The sequence below is a fragment of the Vipera ursinii genome, assembly GCF_947247035.1.
Source record: "Vipera ursinii genome assembly, chromosome: 3".
Lineage (NCBI taxonomy): Eukaryota > Metazoa > Chordata > Lepidosauria > Squamata > Viperidae > Vipera > Vipera ursinii.
This window is the reverse complement of record NC_139516.1, coordinates 4,258,489-4,280,487: the sequence shown is the minus strand read 5'-3', so window position 1 is coordinate 4,280,487 and position 21,999 is coordinate 4,258,489. Positions and strand designations below refer to the sequence as shown.

General features: G+C 43.3%; 1 protein-coding gene across 4 annotated transcripts in view; it reads right to left on the bottom strand.

The window, feature by feature from the left end:
- RTEL1 (regulator of telomere elongation helicase 1) overlaps window positions 1-16,774 on the bottom strand; it is a 147,370-nt gene extending 130,596 nt beyond the window's left edge. For 3 of the 4 annotated variants that reach the window (XM_083360825.1, XM_083360827.1, XM_083360828.1), the window contains exons 1-6: window positions 16,657-16,774; window positions 12,858-12,989; window positions 7,730-7,928; window positions 5,293-5,386; window positions 3,624-3,705; window positions 1,298-1,358 (exon numbers count right to left, since the gene is read on the bottom strand). In XM_083360825.1, coding sequence (XP_083216951.1) covers window positions 1,298-1,358; window positions 3,624-3,705; window positions 5,293-5,386; window positions 7,730-7,928; window positions 12,858-12,959 — 538 coding nt within the window. In that variant the 5' untranslated portion in view covers window positions 12,960-12,989; window positions 16,657-16,774. Of the gene's footprint in view, window positions 1-1,297; window positions 1,359-3,623; window positions 3,706-5,292; window positions 5,387-7,729; window positions 7,929-12,857; window positions 12,990-16,342; window positions 16,441-16,656 lie in introns of those variants that run through there. The other variant, XM_083360826.1, reaches the window with a different exon arrangement.
- Window positions 16,775-21,999: the final 5,225 nt, after the last annotated feature.

The following is a 21,999-nucleotide window of genomic DNA, read 5'->3' as shown; positions in this document are numbered from 1 at the left end:
ACCTGTTCCAAGATGAAAGGGACTCAACACGTTACAAGCATGTTACAAGCTCAGCTGGCAAGCCAGGAGAAGAGATCCCTGACCTTTTTCTAAACTTGACTGCAGCTTCCAACAGAGTTCCTCCTTAGTAGTCCTCAGCTTACAAGAATTTGGTCAGTGACCATTGCATGTTGCACATAGTATCTTTTAAATGTGTGTTAGGTGTGTGTACCCTCTGAGAGCAAGCAGCTAAATTTCATCTTTTTTTAAAAAACACACAAGTTTTCAGTTAAACTCTACATATTTAGAAAGCATCGTGATGACTAGGTAATCAGCGATTCAGTAACAGAGTTTTCAGTACATAATTCAGGTTCCATTATCAAAACATCCTTCTCAATTTCCCTTAACATTTCATACAACCAGTTTAAACTAATACATTTCTAGAAAGAGCATGGTCAGTTGAAAAATTTGTCAATTCAATTTCACTGAGATATATCCATCTCCTGTTATTAAAGTTTACCTAATTTTAATTTTAATTATATTATTCAAATTTAGCCTTTTAACATCCCAAATAATGTTCACAACCCAAATTTCCCTTATTTCATTACAGCCAAAACTATAGCATCTAACACGTATGCGGTGACTGAGTAGCTATGTTCTACCTAGTAAACATCATCTTTAATTCACGCTGTTGTGCCCACGGGGGGGGGGGGGGGAAATGACAATAAAGGTTATCCGTCCGAAGTTACAACAGCACTGAAAAAAAGAGATTTATGACCCTTTTTCACACTTAGGACCGTTGCAGCATCCCCACGGTCACATACTCAAAATTCAGAGGCTTAGCAACTGACTCATGCTTATGACGGTTGCAGTGATCGCGGTGAGCTTTTGCGACCTTCCGACAAGCAAAGTTGATGGGGAAGCCGGATTCACTTAACTGTGTTACTCACTTTAACAACTGACAAGAAACGTGGTGTAAAAAGGAGCAAAACTCACTTAACAAACGGCTCAGCAACAGAAATTTGGAGCTCAACTGTGGTAAGTCGAGGACTAGCTGCAATTCTGTGACCATAGGATAATGTGGAAGAGCGAAACTGAGGTTTATTGCTTCAAAACCTCATGATACAACCCATATAGGAACCCTTGAATTTATTAATTAAATTTATATGCCATTTTGTCTGAGATGATGTGTAGGGCTTCCTGTCTGAGCAGGGGGTTGGACTAGAAGACCTCCAAAGTCCCTTCCAACTCTGTTATTCTGTTACATTCCCATCAACAACCACCTTATTCAACATCAGTCAATATCCACCCCACTCACCTTCCACGTTGTTGTAGAAGTGACAGGAGCGACTTGACACTTTCATATGACACAAGTGGATCTGCGAAATCAATTAAAATCCAGTTCAGCGCATCACAGCGTGGAGCTAAAATAGGTTCGTAAGGGCTTGTGTTTAAATTCACCCCAGCAATATGGTTTGCAACTCCATGCAGAGGAGACTGGTCTGCTTAAGCTGTGGCATAGTGGACGTATTACCCTTCACGGGGTTGATTGGGGAATGCTGGGAGTTCACAGTTCTTAAAAGTAGCCCAGGTTGGACACACCTGCTTTCATAGGAAGCCCTCTACTCTCTTTTTATGACCCTGTAATCCCTTAATTTGGGGTAGAGTCAGGGCGACTAAATGGAGCTGGGCATTTATTGACCGGATGCCCTTCCTGACACCATGCACAGAGTTGGCAGTAGATATTTTTCCTTTGCACCCTAGGACAGAAACAGGCTTCGACTCAATCCTGCCAAGACTGAGTGGCTGTGCATACCGGCATCTCGGGTGAACCATTTTTGCCCATCGTTAATGATGGGAGGTGAGGTGTTACCCCCCGCTGAGAGGGCTCGTCCTCCTGGATTCGCGGCTCAGTTTGGAAGATCATATAGGAGCCGTGACCAGGGGGGCTTTTGCCCAGGTTCGCCTGGTGCGCCAGTTGCGACCCTATTTGGACCGAGATGCCCTACGCACAGTCACTCATGCGCTTGTGACCTCCCGGTTAGACTATTGCAACGCTCTCTACATGGGGCTGCCCTTGAGGACCACTCGGAGGCTTCAGCTGGTGCAGAATGCAGCCGCGCGAGTAGTAATGGGAGTTTCCCAATACTCTGATGTAACACTTCTTCTCCGCGAGCTGCATTGGCTTCCAGTTCCCCTCCGGGTGAGATTCAAGGTGCTGGTGATGACCTATAAAGCCCTAAATGGCATGGGTCCGGATTATCTCGGGGAGCACCTGCTGCCAGCATCAGCCTCCCATCGTCCTGTGCGTTCCCACAGGGAGGGCCTCCTTAGGGTTCCGCCGGTTAGGGAATGCTGGCGGCTGATTCCAAGGGGGAGGGCATTCTCTGTGGGCGCGCCTGTCCTATGGAATGAACTGCCGGTAGAACTTCGGACTGTCCCGGACCTTCGCTCATTTTGCCGGGACCTGAAAACTTGGTTATTTGATCTTTCTGGCCTGGACTGAGGGGGTTTTAATTTAACTTTAAATTTTAAATTTTAATTTGTTTTAATTGTGGCTAGTTTTAATTTAATTCTATTTTAATTGTATTTATTTGTATTATTTTAATTCGCCCTGCAAACCGCCCTGAGTCCTTCAGGAATAGGGCGGTATATAAAATCAATTAAATAAATAAAAATAAACTAAGATTGAACTCTCGCCCTTCCGAGTGGGAAGCAACCATCTTCACCACTTAGGCCACCAGGCCACTCATAGGAAGCTGTCTACTAAAGGATATATAACAATAATAACGTCATGGTTCCGACAGATGAAACTCTTCAAAAGAACTTTGAGGTGTTGTTTACCTTAAAGAATCTTTCATTCGAGTAGCATAATATCGGCACTTACATAATCGAAGCCAAAAACTGAATTCCCCTCCCCTGGGCACATAGTATCAAAGCACAATTCTCTCCTCCAATTAGCAATCATAAATCACATTCCCCAATTAGCTTGAAGCACACACAGGCTTCCTCTCCAGCCCTCCAGCCCACCAATTCTTTATCAGCTCTGGGCTCAGTAACCTTGATTCTCAGGCTAAGTTTAGTGTTGTTATGTCTAGCTGGACTCTCATTCACACACACCCCTTCCCCAGCATCATCTAACTCTAAAAGTGAAAGGAAGGAAATGGCTACATTTCCATCTGTTGTCAATGCGAAAACATCCGATGTTAGCAGCGTTGACAAATAATGGCAATAGCACCTCAACTTATATACTGCTTCACAGTCTTTTACAGCCCCTTCTAAGCGGTTTACAGAATCAGCCTCTTGCCCAAAACTATCTGGGTCCTCATTTTACTGACTTCAGAAGGATGAAGGGCTGAGTCAACCTTGAGCCGGTCAGGATTGAACTCCTGGCAATCGGCAGAATTAGCCTGCAATACCACATTCTAACCACTGCGCCACCACGGCTCACTATAAAAGAAAGTGATGTACAATATCGGAAGACAGGGTTCCTGCAGAGGTGAAGGGGCAAGTTAGTGCTTCGAACCGGACTTGCAAAAACACATGATAAAATTAAATGTTGCACTAGGGAACTGAGTTCCCTATCAAGCACAAGAGCAGCAGGTTAATCTTGGGCTGGCGTCATTTTGCACCTATAGTTTTACCTGCATCTGATTGTTTTCCTGCTTTTTAACATCAGGGTGGATGCAAAGCTGGTCTCTGGATCCCAACACGCAAACTTTGGGCCTGTTTGAACAACAAGAACAGCAAAAGTTCCAGAGTACTGCCATGTAATGTAAAAACACAGATCAAGAAAAGGAAAAAAAGGTGGCCCATTTTAGCTTAAAAAACAACAACAGGAAAGTAACGTGGGGGCAGAGTAAGGCAATAAGCGAGATAAATGGGCATCTAACTATACAACATGGCTAGAGAGATGCTCTTCGCCCTCTGTGAAAATACTGAAGTCCAGTTAAATGAAAAGGACCAGAAGTGACATGATAGCAGTATTCCAATATAAGGGTTGACACAAAGAGGAGGAAGGGGGTGGGGTTTCAAACTTATTTTTCAAAGCAGCAGAGGGCAGGACAAGAAGCAACGGATGGAAACTAACCAAGGAGAGAAGCAACCTGGAATTAAAGGAGAAACTTCCTAACAGTGAGAACAATTAATCTGTGGAACGGCTTGCCTTCAGAAGTTGTGAATGCTTCAACACTGGAGGTTTTTAAGAACAGACTGGACAGCCATTTGTCTGAAATAGTATACAGCAGCGACCTCCCCAACCTTTTGGGCACCAGGGACCGGTTCCGTGGAGAGAGGTTTTTCCACGGACCGGAGTGTGGTTTTGCCTGCATCCCATAGATGGGGCTTCGCTTGTTTCCGCGGCCCAGTTTCTGGCATGGCGTGGCCCGGTGCTGGTCTACGGACCAGGAGTTTTTTTTATTATTATTTTAATTCCATTTATATCCCGCCCTTCTCCTAAGACTCAGGGCGGCTTACAAGCTTAGCAGTAGCCTTCATTCTATGTATATGCCTGCTTATTAGGGCTTTCACACACACACACCCAAGCGGCATTATTACAAAGTCAGCTTAATTGCCCCCAACAATCTGGGTCCTCATTTTACCCACCTCGGAAGAATGGAAGGCTGAGTCAACCTTGAGCCTGGTGGGATGCGAACCTGCACTAATTGCAGGCAGCTGGTGTTACTTAAGGAGGCATTAGCCCACTGCTCCACCAAGGTTTAAGATCTGCTGCCTGATCAGGGGGTTGGACTAGAAGACCTCTAAGGGCCCTTCCAACTGCTATTGTGTTATCCTTAAACATAGCTGAAGGAGATAAATCCTCACAGATAAAAAAAGAAAACACTTTTTCGACCAGCATCATTAAAACTACCATGAAATGCACTGCATGATGGGAGTGGCGGACCCCAACTTGGACCGCTTTAAAATGAGATGAAATAGGCTCAGCTGGATAAATCACCAGTGGCTAACACTTGTCTAAGCTATTTATGATCTCCATTATCATTTGCGATAGCCTCCAAGCAGCAGTTGAGACAAAGTACTTATTCCAATTAGGTTCTGCTTGTTGGCTTCCAAGAATTTGATTCGTCTCTGCAGATGAGAATCTTGGACAAATATAAGCTTTTGGTCTGATTCAGTAGGGTCCTGCTTTTTATTTGGATGTGTTCTTTTACTGTGGCTGCAGGCTAAGACAGGTTGTCGTTGTTTTTCCCCCCCAGATCACTGTAATAAACAAGCATGCTTCTGAAATAAATAAGGCGAGGCAGCTATAAACCCCAGGATCGTTCACACTTGAAGTCGAAATTCTTTCTTTACCTGTAAATGGTATTCTTCAATTCACTGATGACCTGAGCGAGCTGAGAATGTGTTCTGGAGGCATAAATTATTTTAGGGACATCGCTGTAATAAACTGTCAAGCGGAGAAAGTGAGAAAAGGAGACGGGTGCAGGAGGGAAAAAGGAGGAGACAAAAAAAATAGTTTGTGTTTAGTAACTAAATATATCCTAGGTCTCTTTTTTTTTCCTTGCTGGTGCTATGGTAACAATTTAGCCTGTGGAGAAAGTCTGGGAATTTACAGCCCAACTGCCCACCTAACGGAGAAAATTGCATATATTTTTTTTACTATCTTCAACAAGGAGATTTGCTTTGAAGCACTTCTGGATAAGCATCCGCAAACGACAGTGAAAATGGATGCCCTGGTTTGCAGTACTTGAGGTTCTCCCCAGACAACATACGGCAGGCAGGATTCTCAAGCTTTTCTCATCACCGATTTCTGCTTTTGCTGCAAAGAAGGATTTCAAGGCATGTGGTAATATTTTTACTAGTGCACTTCTTTCAACTTCCATCTTCCCTAAACTTTCAAAATTCTGAAGTGCTGCAGGAAAAGAGGGGACCAGTCTTACAGGTAGTCCTCGACTTATAATCCCCATTCGGACCAGGATTTCACTTGAGAAGCAAAGCAGGAATTAAGGGAGTTATGGCCAGTAGTTGTGGGGTTTTTTTAACCACTTTTGCCGCAGTTGTTAAACAAACCGCTCGCAGATGTTAGGTGAATCTTGAGGCTGTTAAGTAAATCCAGTTCCCTGTGTTGACTTTGCTGGTCAGAAACTGGGCCGGGAAGGTCGCAACTGGCAATCAAGGCAAACCTGGACACCACAGCTGTCACTAAGCGAATATGACTTCCCCCGTTGACTTTGCTGGTTGGAAGCAAATTGTGGGAAAGTCACCAAGGGTTATGGTGTGAGGCCAGGATGCTGCAATTACATCACACAAGAAGGTGTTTAAAAGGCCAGTGCTCTGACAGGTGAACACAATTCAAATCACACTGATCACACACACACACACACACACACACACACACCCCATATGGAGATGAAAGGTTGGCAGCCAAATCACCAAGCTGAGAGATCAAACCAACAGGCCAACCACCATCCCGAGCTACTAATCATTTTACACACACACCCCAAATTTTGATCAGATCAGAGGATACTGCAAAGGTTGTAAGTGTGGGACTGGTTGTAAGTCGCTTTTCTCAATGATGTTGTAAGTTCAAATGGTCACTAAACGAATGGTTGTAAGTTGAGGACTATCTGTATCTACCAACCTGCTACTTATTTATATTTATATTTATATTTATATATGTATAAATTTTTTGGCTTGCTAACAAAGAATAAAGGGAGACCGATATGATCATTTCAAATATCGGTCTCCCTTTATTCTTTGTTAGCAAGCCAAAAAAATATTTACACATAGATGGCCTTGGACTAGGCTGAAACAGGAAATAAGATTTGTCCCATGTCTGGGACTAAGCAAGTGTATTCTGAATGCTTAACAAACATTATATATATATATATATATATATATATATATATATATATATATACACACACATACACACACACACACACATACATATATATATATACATATATATACATATGGAAAACATATATACATATATTTATATATACATATATATACATATATACATATATACATATATACACATATATACATATATACATATATATATATATATATATATATATATATATATATATATATATATATATATAATCAGAAGTGCTTAATATTTTATCAGCAACACATTGTCTAGGTTCCAACATTTAACTTACTAATAAGTGTTAAATTCCTTTCTCCCTACCTCATTTTTCTAACCATTGATAAAAGGTATCCCATGTTCTAAAGAAGGGGTGTCAAACTGCTGGCCTGCAGACCAGATTCGTCATGTGGAAGCCGCGCCCACCCCATTGCCAGCAATGGCAAAATCGTCCCGATACATTGCGCAACATCACACGATGTTGCAAGTTTGACATCTGTTCTAAAGTATACTGAATCTTCTTTCTCTTTCATTTTCAATGTCAATCTATCCATTTCTGCACAATCTTAATATTTTTTTAATTCACTCTTCCTCCATTGGTAAATCTTCGTTTTTCCAATGAGCGAATGCAATTCTCGCTGCACTTAATGCATGTAAAATTAGATATATACGCTCTTCCTCATAATTTCCTACAATTATGCCTAACAAAAATAATTCTGGCTTAAAATCTGTATCGGTTTTTTGTTTTTTGTCATTTTCTCTAACCCGTGTGTATTCTTGACCAGAATCTTTTAGCTTTGGGGCGTGCCCACCAAAGATGGCCAACCTGCTGCTTCTTATCCTTACATCCTACTCTACGGTCAAAAATCTCCTTGTAAATGTTACAAGGCCTTCCAAATGAGCAGGAAATACCTGAAACTTCGGTCCCGGTGACAGCATTGCCCCAAGACGACGAGGGTTTATCTGGAAAGAGCTCAGCTCCTTTCAATCGCTGAGCAATTTTCTGTGCGGTAATAGCATCCTTGAAGTGGGCTTGCCATGCCAAGGTCGAGCAAAGGAGGCATAATGTCTTCCCTGTGCCTGTTGGGCTCTCCAAGATCCCATTCACTTGCTGAAATGAGAACGAAAAGGAAGGGGGGGAAATGGGGAAAATATTTACTTAAAGCACCGGACAAGGGTATTTCCACACGGTCATTCTACGCGCTTCACAAAAGGCACACAGGCGTCTACCATACACTGCAAGCCCAGCGAAGGACAAAGTCTTGGCCTTATCTATTTCACAGATAGCCCTCTATAGCCATGGTGGCGAACCTATGGCACGGGTGCCACAGGTGGCAAGCAGAGCCCTCTCTGTGGGCACGCGGGCCATCGCCCCAGTCCTAGGCTGAGTTTTATAAAACCTTTTCACTTTAGGCCTCCACTGCCGAGTGGGGGGGGGGAAAGGTTCAATCATACTTCTCCCAGGGGAAAAAAAAAGATCTTGCCAAGTTGGAATTGATTAATTGAACTTTTTAGTCCCACCCATTCTGCCGTTACCACCACAGCCATGCCCACCCAAGGGGCCACGTCCAGCCGGCACCCGACGATACTTAAGTGGGTTTTGGGTTGCAGTTTGGGCACTCGATCTCTAAAAGGTTTGCCATCACTGGTCTATAGCCTGTCTATCTACAAGTAATCCTCAACTTACGACCACAGTCAGGGAGAGAATTTCCATTTGCTAAGCAAGGCGGTTGTTAAGCAAGTCACGCCTGATGTCGTGACCATTTTTTTTGTTTGTTTGTTTGCCGTGGCTGTTAAGGGGATCACTAAAGGGATTAAGTGAATGACATCGTACTTGGTGACTGGCCCCCAAAAGCTCACGGTCGTTAAGTGAATCCAGCTTTCCCCACTGACTCTGCTTGTCGGAAACCAGCTGGGAAGGTTACTAATGGCGATCACGTGATCTCGGAGACACGGCAACCTCCATAAATGTGTGCCAGTTGCTGAAATTTGGATCACCTGAGCTTGGGAATGCTGAAATGGTCGTAAGTGTGAAGACGGGTCGTAAGTCACTTTTTTTTTCAGGGCCGCTGTAACTTTGAACAGTGAATGCTTGTTAAGTTGAGGACTCCCTGTACAGTCTTCACTTTAGTAACCCATTGTATGGCTCCGAGAGTCTCACAAGGTGGATGAGACCAACCTGGGGTTGTGTGTGTGTGTGTGTGTGTGTGTGTGTGTGTGTGTTGGACTTTGCACACTTAAAGAGAGGAAATGATAGCTCTCTGCCATCTGCAGAAAAATCCTGAAAGAATGTGGTCCCCATTCCTTACCACTAACCCACCTGACATTCAATGACACCGTAACATTATTGGCCATGCCCTAGGCCAGTGATGGTGAACCTTTTAGAGACCGAGTGCCCAAAGTGCAACCCAAAACCCACTTATGTATTGGGTGGGTGCCAGGTGGGCGTGGCCCTTTGGGTGGGCGTGGCCCACTGGGTGGGCATGGCCCACTGGGTGGGCATGGCTGCGGTGGTAACGGCAGACTGGCTGGGACTAAAAAGTTCAATCAATCAATTCCAACTTTGCGAGATCTTTTTTTTTCCGTGAGAAGTTGAAATTTATTGATTGAGTGAACCTTTTTTTTTTTTTGCACATGGCGGCAAAGGCCTTAAGCAAAAAGGTTTTATAAAACCCAGCTGAAGGCCTAGGACAGGCGATGGGGCACGTGCCTACAGAGAGGGCTCTGCGTGCCACCTGTGGCACACGTGCCATAGGTTCGCCACCACGGCCCCAAGCAACCATGGAGATGGTTTTCAGAGAGAAATGCGACACCACCACACCCAACCGTTAAAAAAAAATGCCCATCCCTGGCCCAATTACTGTCTCTATACTGTTCGAGAGATTGTTCATTATCCCTAGCGAAATGCTGCCAAACAGCGGCAAAATTAGTCTGCATTCTGCTTATACAATCATGGGATACAATCTGCATTTAACTCTTTGCCTGACGTAATAAAAATCCATTTTCCGGTCCATAGCCGTAAGAAGCAAACGAATCAATCAAAGGTATTTTAAACTATGCAAGCTTTTATACTGTGGCACCTAGAGAGAACAACACCCTCCAGTAGTAAGAATAAGCATCATCACAATAGCACGGCCAAGGTATCCTTCTGCAAATCAAATTTCAAAATGAGGTTAGGTCCCCTGAGTAGGGCAATGATAATATTTACAAAACGGTCCGTGAGCAAAGTAGGTCCAAAAAAAAACACCAATTTACCTTGCGGTATTAAGCAGGCGCAGAATGTGTTTTCTGACTTACTAAAAAAAATTAGGAACAGACTGCAGGGACGTAAGGGGCTTCTTAAGTGTTTCTTTTCCTTCATCAAGAGAACCCACCTACCTACTTCTCCGCTTCCAGATCTCACTGGCACCGAGGAGCAGGGACTGAGACAAAGGAAGTGCTAAGCAGGTTTCGTATGTTCCAAAGGCATCTGTTCTGCCTCGGGTAAAAATATATGCAGAATCCCCAAAATTGTATGACGATAAAGAGTTAACTAAGCCAATTTCAGGTCTGAGAAGATCGTATCGATTATGTCTGCAATGCTTTCAAAGCAGTTCCAAAAGGCTTAAGGCCTGGTAGTGGACGGGCGGCCCAGGGGTTGGGGAACCCCTGCTATATACCACCCCTCGAAACTCAGTCCTCGTAAGCTTATTTTCAAGAAATCTAAATCTAGCAAATGATACATAGATTTTAATGGGTTAATCCATTAAATCGCAGAACAGTCATTTTTGCAACCAGCTATGTCAGATTTGGCAGGAAATGTTATGAAGCCATGCGAAGCACTCTGACCGAAATAACCTTGCCCTTCTTAATATTTAGCACTAACCTGGATCTTTCTTCTTGCAGTTTTACGTCCGTGATGAGCGCCTTTAAACCATCTTCATTTTCAGATCAAAAGATCTGTTTATTAGATATGTACTGCTGCCCTTATCATCTGACTCTGGGCAGCTCACCATAATAAAACTACAAACCATAAAAAACAAAGGAAGACTAAAAACCTAACACCTTAATCATCCCCCTAGGGCCGTGGTGGCGAACCTGTGGCACGCGTGCCACAGGTGGCACGCAGAGCACTCTTTGTGGGCATGTGTGCCGTCAACCCAGCCCTAGGCCTTCAGCTGGGTTAAATAAAACCTTTTCGGCTGAGGCCTCTACCACCGTGTGCAAAAAAAAAAAAAGTTCAATCAATTTCAACTTCTCGCAGGAAAAAAAAAAGATCTCGCAAAGTTGGAATCGATTGATTGAACTTTCTAGTCCCACCCAGTCTGCCGTTACCACCACAGCCACGCCCACCCAATGGGCCACGCCAACTCAATGGGCCACGCCCACCTGGCACCCAACAATACACAAGTGGGTTTTGGGTTGCAGTTTGGGCACTCGGTCTCTCAAAGGTTCGCCATCACTGCCCTAGGGCGTCCCAACTCCCAACCACGGTCCAAAAATGCTAGGAAATTTCTAGAAGCTTGGCACCGTGACAAATTAGCCATCAAAAGACACATTGACATAAACAATATCTATAGATTGTAAAAGAGACAGTCAACTAGCCAAAAAAAGAACAAAAAGACCAAAGCACCTCTCCACCATCAATCAACACCTAAATGAGCATAGATTAACCCCAAGATTAATATCAGATCAACAATCAAGAAGTAAACAATACCCCCCCCCCCGTCAAGAAACTCTCAAAGAAGCCAAGAGTGAAGAGCCCAAACCAAGAATCTCTTAAGACCACCCTCACCAACAGGGACAGGGCAAGACACCAGAATATAACCTGAAAGCCAATCCCACTCCTTACTAGCGCTGATGACGTTACTTAGTTTGGATAATAAAATGTCTGCAAGAAGACAAGCGTGTTCAGAGAACACCAAGGACCATTTCAAATAGTCTCCTTTCTTTGATACTCAACTGTACCTCTCTGCCCCCGGTATACTAGATAGATCAGGGGTTCCCAACCTGGGGTGCGAGACGATATTCCAGGGGTGTGCAAAAACTTGGGTTCAGAAGTTTCAAAATTATAGGGTATGTGCATAATTCGTTATTTCCAACTTTTGTTAAGGGGTACGAGAATATATCAGAAGCGTTCTAGAGGTGTGGGGTATAGAAAAGGTTGGGAACTGCTGAGATAGTCACTTTTTACTGTGGGCACACTGGCACACATTAAAAATGAAAAATAATTTCTTGTTCTCCAAAGTGTACACATACAGAACACACATTTAAACATGCCATATACAACACATGTACAAACTTTCGCCCTTACATATAAATAACATATATTAATCACTGCATCTTGAAAACATAGCTGAAAGAGGAAGCTTCAGAGTTCACAAGGTTAGTACTGTATGTATGGCACAAAACTGTGACTGAATCTGAATGTTCTGCTTCGGATACCACGGAGCCCCCCCCCTCCCAGAAGGGAACAAGGAAAACTGGTTGTGAAGAGCACATGTCGTGTCCCAGACCATCTTGCGGACCCTGCTCAAGCAACGCTTCTGTGCCACGTCCTGGATGGGAGGGAGGAAACTGCCAAGGATCTTTTCGGCCGTCCTCACCACTCTCTGCACCGCCTTCCTGTCCGAAGCAGGGATGCTTCCAAACCAGACTGTGATGCCGTAGGACAGGATGCTCTCGATCGTCCCTCTGCAGAAAGTGGCGAGGACAGGGGAAGGAAGATGTGCTTTTTTCATGCAACGCAGAAAATGCAGGCGCTGCCGTGCTCGTTTCACCAGGGTCTCGCTGTTCAGCGACCAAACGAGACTAAATGATGCTGCTGCTGCTGCTGTCCTGTCTGATGCCTGGAGGCTGTAAAGCTCTAGAATGGTAATAAGCAGCATTTTGAATTGGACCTTAAGCACATCCATAGTATGGATGCAACATTGCTAAAACAGAGACATTTTGATCACTTGAAGCTTCAAAGGCAGTCCCATGTAACGCGTCAAAAGTTTCTTTCATCTGATACACATGCAGGCTGAATTATGCTTTACGTAGGATTTCATCAAATGCTTACCTTATGCAGGCACTCAAGCACTTTGGACATATATTCCTCCTGACATTTGTAGGGTGGAAATGGAAAGTCAATAGTAATGCCATTTAATTTTATTGTGGGCATATTTCAACTACCGTCTCAGGATCACAAAACCTAAAATCAGGAATATTGTTCCATTAGTACTAAATATCAACAAGACAGTTCATAATCTCGCTAATTCTACTTCAGCAGTCAGATTTCCTTTTTTTATTTAATTTTATTTAGGTATCAAGTTTGTTTATCCCTCCATCTCACCACAAAAGAAATTTCCTTTAAAATCTACCATGTGTTTTAAGAAATCCACTCTATTTGACCCATTCAGTCATGATGAACTCTACATATTTCCAAGATCGCTGCAAACTCTACTTTTAAATAGGTTCAGAATATTACAGAAAGAGCAAGCAATTAAAACCCCAATTTTACTGTGTGGGCTGATCTGTAAAAAAAATGGCTTTATCTCCTCTTCCCCTTGTTAATGGAAGGTCAGCTACTAACAATGCTAAGACATTTTGCAGTAATGAATTAGTCAGATAATAGGTATTAGAAGCCAGTGATAAATCTTCATAACAATAGGCATATTATTTAGCTAGAAACAGGATTTATTGCCTTTAAAGAAATGATGGAATGCTTGAAGACAAATTTCCTATTTATTTTGATTTGTTACAGCCAAATTATAACTAGTATGAAATCTTAATTAATCCTCTCAAAATCTTGGTTTTAATTAGTTATTTCATTGCTTTAATTAGTTTTTATATTCAATAATTATGGTTGGTTTTGTTGTACACTGCCCAGAGTCACCTTGTGTGAGATAAGCAGCCATGTCAATTTGATTAAATAAATTTAGGAATTCTAGTGAGTGTAGGATTGTAATTAATGTGTCGGATCAAGACTAGAGTAACCTGTTGAAATTCACTCTCAGTAAGTCTCTTTGGTTGACTTTGACCCAACCATTCTACCAACTCAACCTTATTCCATTTTAACTATAATTGCAGAAATAAAGGGAGATATTTAAGTAAGCCATCTTCAACTCCTTGATAAAGTTGGGATACAAGTTTAAATAAAAATCATTAATCACAGGGAAAACTTAAGTTTTAAAAATGTTGTCTTCTGTAAGCCATTCCCTGATGTGTGAACTTATTTTAGTTCTATCTTTTGGACAATTCAAGAAACAGTTTTCCCTTTAGGAACAGATGGGAGAAGCCACCTGTGAGTGTTCTGCAGGGAATCAGCTTTACTTCTTACATACTCTTCTTTTGTCCTCTATGAATACCTCCATTAGATATTCAGGAGGACATATTATATATATAATGTCCATTAACAAATCTCTGCTGCAATTTTCCCCTTGTGAAATAGGGGGAATTCACTGTCATTACAGACAGAACAGAATATTTGTAGCTCAGGGTGGAACTGTCGGGTTCTTGATGCTCTCAGAGCTTGGTTGATTTCTCGGCGACCAGAGTCAGTGCACTGAAGATGTTCCCTATTTGGGTAATGAAACATCGGCAAGGACTCCATAGTCCTTGCTGTCCTCCATCCTGCAAAATCCACTCCGTTTTAGCACTGATGATGTAACCTAGTTGGGATAATGAAACGTCTGCAAGAAAATAACCAAGGTCAGGGAAGCACCAAGGACCTCAGTCCTTTTCTTCCTCCTACCACCCCCTCCTCCTTTCTCCTTCTCCTCCACTGCCTTCTAGAACTGATGACACTACCTAGCTGGGTCATGAAACGTCTGCAGGGCAACAACCAAGCTCAGAGAACACCAAGGATCCCACAGTCCTCCTCCTCCCATTCTGATTTCTTCACTCTGAAAATCCCTTCTAGCAGTGATGATGTTACCTAGCTGGATCATGAAACATCTGCAAGAAAACCACCAAGCTCAGAGAGCACCAAGGACCCCACAATCCTCCTCCTCCTCCCATTCTGACTTCCTTCACTCTGCCAACCTCACTCCCTTCTGGCACTGATGATATTACCTAGCTGGGTCATAAAACGTCTGCAAAACCACCAAGCTCAGAGAGCACCAAGGACCCCCCAGTCTTCCTCCTCCTCCTCCCCCCTGCACTGATGTTACCTAGCTGGGTCATAAAATGTCTGCAAGAAAACCACCAAGCTCAGAGAGCAGAAAGGACCCCACATTCCTCCTCCTCCTCCTCCCATTCTGACTTCCTTCACTCTGACAACCTCACTCCCTTCTGGCACTGATGATGTTACCCAGCTGGGTCATGAAACGTCTGCAGGGAAACAGTCAAGCTCACAGAACACCAAGGACCTCTCCTTTCAACCCTGATATACAAATCAGGGGTCTTCTAAGTGGGGAAGGCCTGCTGGCTCGCTTAGGTATATTAAATAAATAAATAAACCTTTATTGCCCGGGATACTTGCAGGACCATCTGCTGCCGGGAACGACCTCCCATCGCCAAGTACGCTCACACAGAGAAGGCCTCCTCAGGGTACCGTCGGCTAGACAATGTCGGCTGGCGACCCCCAGGGGGAGGGCCTTCTCTGTGGGAGCGCCAGTCCTATGGAACCAACTCCCCCTTGAGCTCCAGATGGCCCCGGATCTCTGGTCCTTTCGCCGAGGCCTCAAAACACTCCTTTTCCACCTGGCTGACCTGGACTGACAGGGATTTTAATTATGTTTTTAATTTTTTAACTCTAATTTTTAATTTATTTTAAAAAAAAAAATTAAATTTTTAATTCCATTTATATCCCGCCCTTCTCCGAAGACTCAGGGCGCCTTACAAGCTTAGCAGTAGCCTTCATTCTATGTATATGCCTGCTTATTAGCTCCAAGGTCCATTTTATTATTATTATTAGTAGTAGTAGTAGTAGTAGTAATAATAATGCCAAGCGGCATTATTACAAAGTCAGCTTGATTGCCCCCAACAATCTGGGTCCTCATTTTACCCACCTCGGAAGGATGGAAGGCTGAGTCAACCTTTTAAATAAAAATTTTAATTTTTATTTATTCTACAGGGGCCTTTAATTTTATTTTATTTTTTATTTTAACTTCTGTACGTTATTGTTGTGAGCCGCCCTGAGTCCTTCGGGAGATAGGGCGGCATATAAGTCCCAATAATAAATAAAATAAATAAATAAATTGTCCAAGTACAACACGTGTACATTGAGATTAGCTGAGACTCTCCCCCCCCCCCGGTGCTCTCTCTCCCCAACACCCAGGGACAACAAAACCCTCCATCCTACCACACCATGTGAACCAGGGGTCTTCAAACCTGGCCCTTTTGTGACTTGTGGACTTCAACTCCCAGAATTCCTCAGCCAGCCATGCTGGCTGAGGAATTCTGGGAGTTGAAGTCCACAAGTCACTAAAGGGCCAAGTTTGAAGACCCCTAAATTGTGAACCAACCATATTCGCTTCCCTTTCGGATTATCAAGAGGTCTGCAGCCCCTCCTCCCCCCCCCCGCCCCCAAAGACCTGAGCGGTTTACAAAACAAAGACGCACCTTCATTTCAAAAAAACACAAACCAACCACTCCCCGCCTCCCCCAACTCGTCTCCGAGGGTCATCAGGGTCAAGTCCCGCCGGAGGCCCTCAGCGGCCTAGGTGAGAAAAGGCTCCCCCATCCCTGCCCCCCCACATTCTGAGGGCCGCCGGCGGGCTCCCCCTTTCCGGCATGACGGGACCCGGAGATATCGGCCTCCCGACTTTCTACTCGGGTGCGGGTGGGAGAAAAAAAAAAAGGGGTGGGGTGGGTCCAGGCCGGCCCGGGAGAGCCTCAAGCCGGGCGGCCTCCTCCGCCGGCTCCCCTCAACGCACCTCGGCTGAAGCGCTCCGGTTCGCAGACCCCGCGCGCCGCCTCACGTGGCCGCGCTCTCGCCGCCTGATTGGCTGGGCGGCTCGCGCGCGTTTGGCGCGCGCTCACGCCTCGAGCGGCTCCGGCGGGAGGGGAAGGAAAAAAAAACAAAAAAACAAAAACTCCACAAAGCTCTCGCGAGAGCTTCTCGTTGCCCGGGCAACTCTCCTCTCTCTCTCTCTCTCTCTCTCTCTCTCTCTCTCTCTCCACGCCCGTTTCCATGGTGAAGCCATCCTCTCTCTCTCTCTCTCTCTCTCTCTCTCTCTCTCTCTCTCTCTCTCTCTCTCTCTCTCTAAGACTACAAACCCCATGGTTCCGAGCCGGGGACCTAATTGGGCGAAGTGGTGGAGTTTGTAGTCCGAGGAGCCGTGCTAGGCTAGTCTGAGCAGGAGGCAGTCAGAAATCAAGGGGTCCCGGGGGGGGGGGGTATCCGAGTGGGGTCTTTCAAGTGATGGGAAATGTAGTCCATCACTACAGCCGGAGGGAGTCCCAGTAGGAAGGATGGGATCAGTGTAGAGATAGTCCCCGATTTACAACCACAATGGAGCCCCAAATTTCCGTTGCTAAGTGAGAGAGCTGTTAAGTGAGTTTTGCCCCATTTTACGAGCTTTCTTGGCATAGTTGTTAGAATAGAATAGAGCTGGAAGGGACCCTGGAGGTCTTCTAGTCCAGCCCCCTGCTCAAGCAGGAGAACCTACACCATCTTTCTCAGTTCCTGCAACAATTCATCATACGCTTATCCTTCACTCCTCTAATCATTATTGCTCAACTCTGCACTTTTTCTAAAGTCTCTTATCTTTTTTTGTATTGCGACCACCAGTCACTTGTCTGAAATGGCATAGGTTCTCCTGCTTGAGCAGGGGGCTGGACTAGAAGACCTCCAAGGTCCCTTCCAGCTCTATTCTATTCTATTCTATTCTATTCTATTCTATTCTATTCTTCCACTCCATTCCATATTTTATTTTATTTTATTTTTTAATTCTATTCTATTCTATTCTTCCACTCCACTCCACTCCACTCCACTCCACTCCACTCCACTCCATTCCATATTTTATTTTATTTTATTATATTATATTATATTATATTATATTATTATATTATATTATATTATATTATATTATATTATATTATATTATATTATATTATATTATATTATATTATATTATTATATTATATTATATTATATTATATTATATTATTATATTATATTATTATATTATATTATATTATATTATATTATATTATATTATATTATATTATATTATATTATATTATATTATATTATATTATATTATATTATTATATTATTATATTATATTATATTATATTATTATATTATATTATATATTATATTATATTATATTATATTATATTTCTATTCTATTCTATTCTATTCTATTCTATTCTATTCTATTCTATTCTATTCTATTCTGTTGTACTCTATTCCATTCTATTTATTCGATTCCATTCTATATTCTGTTCTATTCTATTCTAGAGAAACCTATATGCAGGTCAAAAAGCAACAGTGAGAACTGGACACGGAACCACTGATTGGTTCAAAATTGGGAAAGGAGTCCGGCAAGGCTGTATACTGTCGCCCTGCCTATTTAACTTATATGCAGAGCAGATCATGACAAAGGCATGGCTAGATGAATCAAAAGTTGGAATTAAGATTGCCAGGAGAAATATCAACGACCTAAGATAAGCAGATGATACCACTCTAATGGCAGAAAGTGAAGAGGAACTAAAGAGCCTCTTGTTAGGAGTGAAGAAGGAGAGTGCAAAAGTTGGGTTGAAACTTAACATTAAGAAAACCAAGATGGTGGCATCCGGCCCTCTCAATTCCTGGCAAATAGATGGGGAAGAAATGGAGGTAGTGACAGATTTTATTTTCCTGGGCTCCAAGATCACCGCAGACAAGGACTGCAGCCAAGAAATTAAAAGACGCTTGCTCCTGGGGAGGAAAGCCATGGCAAATCTAGACAGCACACTAAAAAGCAGAGACATCACCCTGTCAACAAAAGTGCGTATAGTCCTTGGATCACCTTGGACTGCAAGGTGATCAAACCAGTCGGTCCTAGAGGAGCTCTGTTCAAAGTTCTTACTTCTAAACAAAGGACAGATTTCTGTAATTAAAATTACAGGGGCAGAAGAGCTCACAGTTCCTAGGCCTTCTTAACTTTCTCTCTCGCACATAAAGTAATTTTAGCAAGTAATTTGATTTTTTAGCTATTGGTTATAATGATTTTGTACATAATCTTCCAAAGTAAAAGGTCTGCTACTGCTACTACCCTGCCAACAAAAGTGCGTATAGTCAAGGCTACGGTCTTCCCAGTTGCAATGTGTGGCTGTGAAAGTTGGACCATAAAAAAGGCTGAGCGCCAAAGAATTGAGGCCTTTGAACTACGGTGCTGGAGAAGACTCCTGCGAGTCCCTTGGACTGCAAGGCGATCCAACCGGTCAGTCCTAGAGGAGATCAACCCTGACTGCTCTTTAGAAGGCCAGATCCTGAAGTGGAAACTCAAATCCTTTGGCCACCTAAGGAGAAGGAAGGACTCACTGGAGAAGAGCCTCATGCTGGGAAAGATTGAGGGCAATAGAAGAAGGGGACGACAGAGAATGAGGTGGCTGGATGGAGTCACTGAAGCAGTAGGTGTGAGCCTAAATGGACTCCAGAAGGTGGTCGAGGACAGGAAGGCCTGGAGGAATGTTGTCCATGGGGTCGCGATGGGTCGGACACAACTTCGCAACTAACAACAACTATTCTATTCTATTCTATTCCATTCTATTTATTCCATTCCATTCCATTCTCTATTCTATTCTATTCTATTCTTTACTTAGTAAAATTAATTAATTAAAATCTTTAGATTTATACTGTTAAATCCGGACATTTCTAGGCGTTTGCTTGTTTGTCTGTTTCTTTAAAGAACAGAGTGGGGAATTGTCAAGTGCCAAATGCGAGCGTTGAATGGCCATTTCTCCAAACGGAGATCAAGATGATGAAACCCGCTTACCCTAAGTCCGGCTTCATTCCTGAAACTGCGGTGTGGCTTGCTTGACAGCAACCCCGAAGGATCTCGCCACAGCTTTCCAAGGCGGCCTTTTGGCTCCTCAGTCCAACCTGCGGCCTTGGGATTCCCTGCTGGTGCCCCATCCAAGCGGTTCCCCCCTTTTTTTTCAAGGTCAGCCAAGGTCAGCGAGGTCCCGATGAGCAAAAGCCAAACGGGCCAGGCAGGCTAAAGAGGGACTTTGCCAGGCTGCCAAATGAGACACGCTTGGAGGATCCAGAGGTAGAAAGGCCATCTCTGCCTGCCCCTTCAGCCCGTCAGTTAGTAGGAGCTGCCATTAACGAAGAGAAGAGTGAGGGGTGACATGATAGCAGTGTTCCAATATCTCAGGGGCTGCCCCCAAAGAAGAGGCAGTCAAGCTATCCTCCAAAGCGCCTGAAGGCAGGACAAGAAACAACGGATGGAAACCAGTCAAGGAGAGGAGCAACCTGGAACTAAGGAGAAACTTCCTGACAGTTAGAACAACTAACCAGTGGAACAACCTGCCTCCAGAAGTGGTGAATGCTCCAACACTGGAAGTTTTTAAGAAGAGACTGGACAGCCACTTGTCTGAAATGGTATAGGGTTTCCTGCCTAAGCAGGGGGTTGGACTAGATGACCTCCAAGGTCCCTTCCAACTTCTTCTTCTTCTTCTTCTTCTTCTTCTTTTTCTTCTTCTTCTTCTTCTTCTTCTTCTTCTTCTTCTTCTTCTTATTATTATTATTATTATTATTATTATTATTTTATATTATTATTATTATTATTTTATATTATTATTATTATTATTTTATATTATTATTATTATTATTATTATTATTATTATTATTATTATTATATCAGGCCGGAGAAGTCAGCGGGAAAGTTAAGGTCAAGCCATTGGTCTTGCCGAATGACCAGATTTTGTTTTCTTTTTTTTTTTTTTTTTGAACCGAGGCCAGTGAGTTATCAGAACGATGATTCACTTTAAAAATGTTCCTTACCGTGCTTTTTTTCCCCCTTCCTTCCTTTTTCTTTTTTAAAAAGAAATCTTTCAGATTGGAAAGCTTCGAACAGAAAGCCTTTCTTTTTGTTTTTTTCATCGATTGAATTTAAGCCGCTCTGACAGCCTTTTCCCCTCGGAGGAGCAGGGGCGAAAGGCTTATTAATGAAGCCACCATTTGCACAGCTGAGTTCCTGCTAAGGAGGGGGATGCTCACTTCCCCCTCTTCTGCTTGACGCTGTTTTGGGCAAGGGGGCATCGACCAGCTTTGGATTTTCGCAGAAGCGGCCTTTGGTTCCTAGCTTAAGTTCTGGCACCGGGGGAAACGGCGATTTTTACTTCTTTTTAATCCCTGTTGCATTAGTGCTGGTTAATGGCTGCAAAAAGTAATATTATAATAATAATAATAATAATAATAATAATAATAATAATAATAATAATAATAATAATAATAATAGAAGGGACCTTGGAGGTCATCTGGTCCAACCCCTTGCTCAGGCAGGAAACCCTGTACCACTTCAGGCAAATGGCTGTCCAGTCTCTTCTTAAAAACCTCCAGTGTTGGAGCGTTCACCATTTCTGGAGGCAGGTGGTTCCACTGGTTAACTGTTCTGTCAGGAAATTCCTCCTTAGCTTCAGGTTGCTTCTCTCCTTGATTGGTTTCCATCTTGTTTGCTTCTTGTCCTGCCTTCAGGGGCTTTGGAGAATAGCTTGACTCCCTCTTCTTTGGGGCAGCCCCTGAGATACTGGAAGACTGCTATCATGTCCCCCCTCGTCCTTCTCTTCGTTAAACTAGACATCCCCAATTCCAGCAACTGTTTGCAGGATGGAAGCTGTTCCTAGTAAGGCTGCCTTTTGCAATTGACTGATGGCGAATTTGTCAATGCCAGTGGTGTTAATGCCAATGTTTTATTATTATTGTTGTTGCTGTTGTTATAAATATTATTAATTAGTTATTAATTATTATACCCCAGTTCAGAACATATCTGTGGGGAAAAAAGGACCGAAATGATGTTAGGCATCCTCAAAAGCGACCCCAGGGATCATCTGCAGTAGAGGAGGACCTTCCTCACAGGATTGTTGTAAAGATAACGGAGAACGTGTATTGAAAGTACTCGAATCCCCGCCAAGACGTGATCTGAATCCCGAGAAGCCCAAAAATGATAACAATCGTAGGGTTGTTGTTGTTGTTTTTAAATGAACTTGTAGGTAGTTCTCTACTTATGACCATAATCGAGCCCCAAATTTCTGTTGCTAAATGAGACATTTGTGAAGTGAGT